The following is a 10,000-nucleotide window of genomic DNA, read 5'->3' as shown; positions in this document are numbered from 1 at the left end:
ACCATCAGCACAAAAAACAGAATAGTTCTATAGTCTGTTTACAAGATCACAGACTACGTTTACATTTACAGCATTTAGCAGACGCCCTTATCCAGAGCGACTTACATTTTATCTCATTTTTATACAACTGAGCAATTGAGGGTTAAGGGCCTTGCTCAGGTGCCCAGCAGTGGCAGCTGGACGTAGGAATCGAACTCACAACCTTCCGAATGGTAGTCCAACACCTTAACCCCTAGGCTACCACATCCCTATTTACTATTAGACTATTTACCCTGAGTGTAGATAAGATTATTGGTACGCGGACATGGCCAAATGTTAGGGGACACCATGACACGTATGTGATTTATACCCTTAGTAATCCATGTCTTCATGGATCTCTATACTGTGCATTATACAAATCAACTTCCAACTTTGCTGCATGTGTGTGATGGTCAGATGAAGACAAACCTTTGGCATTACAGTGTACATGAAACACACTTGCTAAATCACGCTGACATCATTAAGTCTGTCTTCCAGCAGAAACGGTGTTTCATCTCAGGTTTTAAAGTGACAGGTTTTCGCAACTTTGTGCGTAACTACACGATTGCATGGACACCTAAGAGTGAAAGATCACCATACACTAATTCCCCCAACGGCCGTGTCTCAGACATGCTTCCATCCTCATTTAGCAGCACTGGATTTGGTGATACGATCGAGTGGCCTGGGGCACGACTCCAATGCCAATATAAGGCACGAGCAGCTCTGGAGATAAGAGTTATACGGCATCGGCTATTTCTCACTAGGCTTTAGTGCAACCAGAAAAAGTGTGTGTGTGTGTGAGAGTGAGTGTGTGTGAGTGAGAGAGAGAGAGAGAGAGAGAGAGAGAGAGAGAGAGAGAGAGAGAGAGAGAGAGAGAGACAGAACTTACAAGAGAGTGTCTGTCAGCCAAAAATAAATAAATAAATAAATAAATAAAAATGCATGGCATCTACTAAAGCTGGGTTAATTTCACATCAATCATAACAATTACCATATTGCAGTTTGTGTCAGAAAAAAAATATTTATTGCCCGTCGCTGTAAAGCCCCTGATTTAGTCTGAGATGCCAAAAACGTCCCACAATCCTCTGAACCCCCATCCCTTCATGTAAAGAAGAGAAATGTGATTAGGTTTAAACAGCTTCATCAAAACCAAACTGACAAGAGCTAATAAACTCCTGAGAGAAAACATTTCAGACTGTGCTATACCATCAAGCAGTGAGGTCACAAAACAGACCAAAATATGCTAATGATTATTATAATGAACCAGGCAAAAATCATCACTCAGCATCAGCACTCACTGAGTTCAAGTCAGTAATGAATAAGTGGTGTCTGTTATGGTATATAGTACGGCATTGCTATGAGCATGGTGTAGTCAGGGTTGGGTGGCAAGAGCAAGCTTGGGTTGGCATGAGGACAGGAAACGGTTCCAATACTAGCAATATGATAGTCCATTCAGTACGCTGGTCAATAAATATCCTTCTTAAAGTAGGACCAGCAACAGAAAGTAATAACAATAAAACCAGTATATATTTTCACAACCACTAATGGTGCAGTGCTGATTCGGAGGTTTCCTAAACAGCAAACGTCAAGTTCTTTTGGTTTGTCTTTTTATGGTTGCTCTGAAAATGAAGAACTAATTGGATTTGAACGGAGAATATAAATGGAATCTTCAGGTCGGTTTTATTCTGTGAAACAAATGTGCTGAAAAACTAAATAACTGTTAATTCAACATGAGGGTAAATATCAAAATAAAGATGTTTGCAAGTCATTTCGTTAATATACTGAGCACTGAAAAAAAATTCAATACATGCATTTACAATGCTTAAAAACATCAATTAATAAAAAAAAAGTGTTTCTGAAAGTTGTCTGTAAGATACTGATACTGACAAGAGGCCTATTCAAGCATCCATCAGGAAGAACCAAAAATTCCCATCGAACGAAAAAGATAAGAATGCATGGCTTTGGGCCGGACTCATGTCTCGATCACATGGGTTATTATTTTGGAGACTGTGGCACAGCTGGATTATAGCCAGTAAAAGCAGCCGTCGTTGGGATCGCTGCATGATTAAGGCATTCTTTACATTTTAACCAGAAGTCGGAGCATGCTGGAAGACACACAGGCTAGAGAAGTAACAAGCACATGACATTGATACAGTGTCAATCACTTGCAGTTTTATCTGCAAGCGAGAGCAGAAATGACAGCTGAAAGAGGCTTAGATGAACGATGGGGAGCCAGTGGGATTGTTCACAGCATCGGCATCGCATGTTTCTGATGAAAAAGCATAAAAGACCCAGATTTCATCCTTTTACAGAAAACAGTATACCATCAATAATATACCTTTTTTTTTTTTTTTTAAAAAAGATGACGACCCAAAGATTCTGTAGAAAACAAAATGTTTTTCCTCAACAGAATCTGCTCTTTTTTGGCACCTTTATTTATTCATTCATCTTTTTTGTTCAGTCTTTTCTGCGTACCTCGTGTTTCACCCGTAAAAACTAAAAAACATCTGTAATATGTAGATTGAGTAAACTTTTGTGCACTTGAGCTGGGATTATCTGTCATTATTAAAAGTTTATTGTAGATCAGTGATATTTCAGCTTTTAGTGTGATCAGCATGGCTCGGTTACCTCTCCTGCATATTTTATGGTTATATAAATGTCACAGTCATAGCCAGTACAAATTCACCTCCAACCACAACTGAGGGACTGCGGTGCTGGTTCTGCTGCTCGGGGCTGGTGGAGAATTTTCCAAAACTGTCACAGTGAGAACTGCAAATTTTCACAAAGTGGTCCAAGAGTCTGGGAGTGTTTATGGAAAGCCTTTGAAGTTTTAGGAGCAATGTGCTATCAGGCGATTCAGTCTCAAGTCATGCTCTCGCTCTCTCTTTCTCTCTCTCTCCCTCTATACAACTTACTTTTACCCACACACAGACACTCACAGTCATACACAGACACTCACAGTCATACACAGACACTCACAGACACTCACAGTCATACACAGACACTCACAGACACTCACAGTCATACACAGACACTCACAGTCATACACAGACACTCACAGTCATACACAGACACTCACAGTCATACACAGACACTCACAGACACTCACAGTCACACACAGACACTCACAGACACTCACAGTCATACACAGACACTCACAGACACTCACAGTCATACACAGACACTCACAGTCATACACAGACACTCACAGTCATACACAGACACTCACAGTCATACACAGACACTCACAGACACTCACAGTCACACACAGACACTCACAGTCACACACAGACACTCACAGTCACACACAGACACTCACAGTCATACACAGACACTCACAGTCATACACAGACACTCACAGTCATACACAGACACTCACAGTCATACACAGACACTCACAGTCACAGTCATACACAGACACTCACAGTCACAGTCACACACAGACACTCACAGTCACAGTCACACACAGACACTCACAGTCATACACAGACACTCACAGACACTCACAGTCACAGTCATACACAGACACTCACAGTCATACACAGACACTCACAGTCATACACAAACACTCACAGTCATACACAGACACTCACAGTCATACACAGACACTCACAGTCATACACAGACACTCACAGTCACAGTCATACACAGACACTCACAGTCACAGTCATACACAGACACTCACAGTCACAGTCACACACAGACACTCACAGTCACAGTCACACACAGACACTCACAGTCACAGTCACACACAGACACTCACAGTCACAGTCACACACTCACAGTCACAGTCACACACAGACACTCACAGTCACACACAGACACTCACAGTCACACACAGACACTCACAGTCACACACAGACACTCACAGTCACACACAGACACTCACAGTCACACACAGACACTCACAGTCACACACAGACACTCACAGTCACACACAGACACTCACAGTCACACACAGACACTCACAGTCACACACAGACACTCACAGTCACACACAGACACTCACAGTCACACACAGACACTCACAGTCACACACAGACACTCACAGTCACACACAGACACTCACAGTCACACACAGACACTCACAGTCACACACAGACACTCACAGTCACACACAGACACTCACAGTCACACACAGACACTCACAGTCACACACAGACACTCACAGTCACACACAGACACTCACAGTCACACACAGACACTCACAGTCACACACAGACACTCACAGTCACACACAGACACTCACAGTCACACACAGACACTCACAGTCACACACAGACACTCACAGTCACACACAGACACTCACAGTCACACACAGACACTCACAGTCACACACAGACACTCACAGTCACACACAGACACTCACACACACACAGACACTCACACACACACAGACACTCACACACACACAGACACTCACACACACACAGACACTCACACACACACAGACACTCACACACACACAGACACTCACACACACACAGACACTCACACACACACAGACACTCACACACACACAGACACTCACACACACACAGACACTCACTCACAGACACTCACTCACAGACACTCACTCACAGACACTCACTCACAGACACACTCACACAATCAGTCACTCAGTCACTCACAGACACACACAGACACACACAATCAAAATGTTTAAATTTGAATAACAGACTGTGGAGAAGGTCTATGTCTAAGGTCTTTAACACCAGTCACAGATTATTGGCTGAGCTTAGTGAGGAGAAATAGCAGACCATTGACAGTTGATGGACTAGTATTTAGATCCAAAAGTCCAGCAAATGAAGCACACACTGTACAAATCCAGACATTTACTGACACCAGACTTACACAAGCATATTAGATTCTTGTTACACTATGATCCTTGGCTATATTGAAAATTACTCACTTTTCTATCTATTAACCTGTTCACAAATCTGCTTCTCTGGCAGAAATGTTTCTCGGAAACTAAAACAAACCCAAACAGTTGTGAGTTCCTGAATCGGTTCCTGCAGTGGAACTTGGTTAACTCTCACTTCTGAGCTCTCGTACACATAATTAATAAATATAATAATGTATATTGGGTATAGATAAGTTTGCAGCATGTGAGAGCTGAACTCAGATCTGGTGAACTGCTTCTACAAAACAGACCCAGTGCACAGTCTATAGCAGGTCTCAGTAAAGTCTGAGTGTAGTGAGGAAAGCATGGAGAAAGACACAGAACAGAGAGGTTCAAGCCCCAGTCATGGTGAACTCTGTGCTGCGTGTGTGGGTGTGCTGGAAAGAAGGAGAATAAACCATTTCAGAAGAGGTTTATGGACCTGCTGGCGATTCATGACATTTCTTTACTAGCTAAAAAAAAATAGAGAAATAAAAAAAATCCCATTTAGAATGTCATCAGTGATTATAGTAAAGGAGCTGAGGGAGGCTCAGTGTGGGAAACATGCTTGATAATGAGATGAAAGAGATGCCTAGAAAAAAAATAACTGAATGAAAATGTGGAGAACAAAGTGAGAATGAACATAAGTGCAGAAAGAGGGTAGAGAGAGAGAGGGGGGGGGGGAGAAAGAGAGAGAGAGAGGATGAGATTTAAGAGATAACTGTGGAAACTCTGCAAGCTGCTCTCATTGAGATTAGGCTTGAAAGCACAGAGCATCTCGTCTCGATTTTAACAGTGCCTCTGTGTTCGAGCTTCCTCTAGAGATAGGACGCTGCTGACATTTAAACACACTGTGGTGTGTGCGTCTCCGTTAGCTAGAAAGCTCAGAATCCATCTGTCCAATTACAGCTTGGTCCGCTAAACCATTTAACACACACCATGAAAACCATTGGAGGAAATGATGTAATCCCATTCTAGCATCACTAAGAGATATGGTAAAACATAGAAAAGGTGTGTGTGTATGTGTGTGCGTGTGTGTGTTTTAGCCATTTTCAAGGACTACTAAGACCAAAAATGACAGGATTCCATCAAACTCCTTCATTAACTCCTTCATTAGCTGCAGTAATTGTTGTCAGCGGAATACCCTTACAAATAGTGTGTGTGTGTTTGTGTGTGTTGAACAACAGAAATGAGCTTCCAGAAATCCTTCACAACTCAATAGATGTGATCTGTGAGGACATAAAGAGTTCTACTTACTCCATCATGGAGGGAGGGATGGAGCAGCAGTCCTGAATGTCCGTGAGAGGGGAAGTCAAGTGAGCCGTGTACGACGCCTCCACCACCTGCTTGTTCCTGTTCACCACGTCCAGGTAGCGATTAAACTTCTCCCGGATCTTCTTCGCCAACTGAAAACACAACAGAGGCTTAAAACACACAACCCGAAAAAGCTTTTGCACTCATCCTTATGGTACCACGGAAGCTCGGGACGTTATTCAAATGCACCTCGAGTCAAGTCAAAAAATTCTAAGTCTCATATTTCAGAGCCTTTAAGAACATACTTGGAATCTAAACAATAACCACAAGGAAACTGGTCAAATCAAGTAAATCATTAAGATAGAAGTATATAATATCTTACGTCTTGCAGCGGCGTTTTGGTTAGATGTTGTAAGCCACGTACTCAGACTATCTATTGTCATCTCTTTCCCAGTACAACTGAAGAAACAGCCACACCTGCACTGTGCTACGTTATCCTGAAGCAGCACAATCAGTGGACCTGAATAATCTTTACTGGTGAAGCAAAGCTGTCCATTCAGCAATGTTGGAATAAGTTGCACAACTAATTCGGTAGGACTTGTCGTTTTCTTTAATGCCCAAAATACAAATATGTTGCCTTCGGGAGCGGCATTCCAAACTGTTTACTTTAGCAGGAAGGGGCTTGTTTTCAATAAGGCTAACTTTCCAAAACCTCAGTAGGATTGATGATGAACAGCAACTCTGTTACAAGTTTTTCATTAACCGTGAATAGCTTTATATCACGGCTGAAAAACCGAACATAGACTTTAGGCTTTTCGTGCGGTTCGCTTTGTTCGGATAGAGCAGTAGGGCGTTCCAGTACTGTTTGAAGATGTTAGCTGAATTTTTTTCCGGGTAGGTTTAATGGCTTGGTTATAAAAACATGTTTATTACATTCAAGCCTGTGTCCCAAGTCAGAAGAAATGTAGGGTAAAATCACCAGAAGAATGTTGTAGCTTGTGGCCAAATTATTAAGTTTAATGACAAAAAAAAAAAGCCAGGGCTCCAGTGTAGTTTTTCCTTTTACTCCGATGTCTCATTAGCTCATAAACAACAATCCCAATCGTACATGTGACAAAATGATGGGACTGATACATGTAATTTGCTGCCATTCCATATATCCTGTGATGTGTGTGTCCTGGTTCACATACACACATCACGATTCGATCCGTACATCTGACGACTGACGACTGGGTTAAATCTCAGACTGATTTGTCTATGAATATTAAATATCCACCAGCACCGTTGCCAAAAAAAGTACTTCAACGGTTATAGATATTCATAAATAATGTAGGATCCTAAAGAGAAGCAGCATAGGCTACATTCCATATGACTTGTTTCATTAAAGCTGCCGGTAAAATGAGTGATTAATGCGCTTCCCCACACTGGGCCTACATCAAAGAGAGCAAGAGTCAACCTTAGAGACTAGAAATCGATCAGAATTAGACATGCACTGCGAGTCGAACCTACACTCTGTACATACCGCAGCTAAATGACTAGAGGGAAAAGAAGCGTGCGGCGTAGATGAGCGTTCAGATCAGTGTGAGAACTACAGCGTGACTCTCGTGTGAGGATTTAATGCTGAAATAACTGCGTGTCTACGAACTCTGGTGTATTTACTCAGTAAGAAGTTCCCGGAGGGAAATTAAGAGCTCGAGCGGTACTGGCTCTGCAATAAGGGTTCCCCCAGGTGTTGAACATAAATTACATGCACACTAGCGTTTTCATTTAACACTGGCTCATTTAGCAAAGCAGCAATGCGCAAGAACGCTGTTGGGATCCTCGCACGCACAAAAATGACATTAAGACTTTCGATCACATCACAAATCACGCATACACACACACACGCCAAACAAAACACAGCCTTGTACCTAATACATGATAATAGCTGCAACCTGACAATTATCCCAGCTCATTTTTTTGCCTAAATAAAAGAAAGTCAAAAGCTAAAAACACAGAGTCTGTCCAGGATACAGAGAAATAGCCCATGACCCATTGACCGCATGCACCTCAGCCACAAAGCTTGGCAATTAGAGGTAAAATTGGCTCAATGCTCAACCAAACATAACACAGGATAAAGGAAAATTTCTAAGCCTGAGAAGGAGGGCTTTGCATGGCCCAGTATCAGGAACAACAAAAGAAGATCCAAACACGCAAAAACAAAAGGAGGTCCAGCGTAACAGACACGAGAACTGATGAATAAGGTAAAATGTACACGCAAGAACGATTGCACCATTGGAATAAAGTGCTCTGTGATTCCCTGTTTCCAAAAGAGGCTAGTCTCTCCTAAAGTAAAAACAAACGTGGAAGGTGACGGGACGGATCGCAATGCAACAATGGTGAATAAATACATTTGAATTTAAAAACTCTTTGCTCTTTAAGAGAGAGAGAAGCGTTCAGGTCGGCTTTGACGTCTCGTCTCAAAAACATGGGACGATTTCTCATGACCGGGTGGAGTTTTTTTTTTTTTTACCCCTACTACAAATGTGCCATGTCGGTTGACTTCAACAGCATCCAGTAAGTAGCATTGGTTCACTGTAAAAGGTGAAACAAGGTTGTGGTTTAAGACAAAAACCCTAAAATGTCACAGCTTTTCAAAGCAAACATTGTTCTCAACGCAAGTAGAAAACTCTCCAAATAAATGAGCAATTTCCCTGAATTGCGGCTGTTTAAGCAATTTTCACCAATTGCACTTTTGCTTCAAAGAGTAAAAACTGGTGTAATTGTGAACAGACAGAAAAGGTGAACTTGTGTCTTAAACTATCTTATGATCTGCCTCAAAGTTGTTGTTGTGCTTTCAGCTGGTCCTTGTTAACGGTCGCCACAGAGGATCGTTTTGTCCGCATATTTTCATTTGGCACAGGTTTGTCCTTCCTGACGCAACCCTCCCGTTTAATCCGGGCTCGGGACCGACACAGAGTTAACTCTTCAGTAAGATCTGCCTCTAAGTAAATGAGGAAAAAAATATTTTATTCACAGAAAGCCAGATCTGATATTAGCATTGAATCCAAAATGGTCAGATCTACATTCTACTGATTTGTAACAGCATTTGTGATGAATTGTGATGATAATGTGACTTCATGTAATGAAATGTTTCACAAACGCAACTGAAAAATCTATAATCTGATACCGCGCTGCAGCCGAATACTCGATTCTGATTGGTCAAAAGCTTACTGTAATACTTAAAAAAAAAAAAGGTAAAGATCTTGTACATACAGTGCTGCGAGGAGGTTTGGGGAAAGTATAGATTTCAGAGATGAATGACCGTTTCTGAACATTTTCATGAATAGTGTAACATAACTTTTATAATCCCAGGTGCTCTGGATCTGCGTCACTCCAGAAGGCCGACTGCTTTATCATCTACTCCCAACGCTCAGACTTTAGTGCACTGGTAGTAATTGAGGTGCCAGAACACTCACAGTGCCAACAGATGGCTTAATCTCTTACTAACAGACAGTAAACAGCTGCAGGAGAGACGTGGCACACAGGAACAACTCACTCACAGGGGGATTTTCTTGGCAAGGCAACCTGAGCGGGGAAAAGAAGAAAAAAAAAAAAAAGACACTATCCTGGTATAGTCAAGCTCTGAGCTTTTCTGACTGGAGAGTGTAACCGAGGACATTACAAATACATTCACCTGCAGAAAGACAGGCAGAGAGATATACAGACACACACACACACACACACACACACACACACACACAAAAGAGAGAGAAACAGACGGACAGAGAAACACAGACAGAGAGAGAAGCACACACAGGGACAGAAAGACAGACACACTCAGACACAGAAAGAAGCACACAGACA

The 10,000-nt window shown here is 42.0% G+C and overlaps 1 protein-coding gene across 1 annotated transcript in view; it reads right to left on the bottom strand.

Annotated features, from left to right (window-relative positions):
• cachd1 (cache domain containing 1) overlaps positions 1-10,000 on the bottom strand; it is an 80,933-nt gene that overhangs the window by 36,922 nt on the left and 34,011 nt on the right. The window contains exon 3 of the mRNA XM_060867598.1: positions 6,158-6,306. Within this exon, the coding sequence (XP_060723581.1) occupies positions 6,158-6,306 (149 nt within the window). The remainder of the gene's footprint in view (positions 1-6,157; positions 6,307-10,000) is intronic.

The sequence above is a fragment of the Tachysurus vachellii genome, chromosome 4 (genome assembly GCF_030014155.1).
Source record: "Tachysurus vachellii isolate PV-2020 chromosome 4, HZAU_Pvac_v1, whole genome shotgun sequence".
NCBI lineage: Eukaryota > Metazoa > Chordata > Actinopteri > Siluriformes > Bagridae > Tachysurus > Tachysurus vachellii.
The sequence above is the reverse complement of the archived record's forward strand: the minus strand, read 5'-3'. Positions and strand labels throughout refer to the sequence as shown.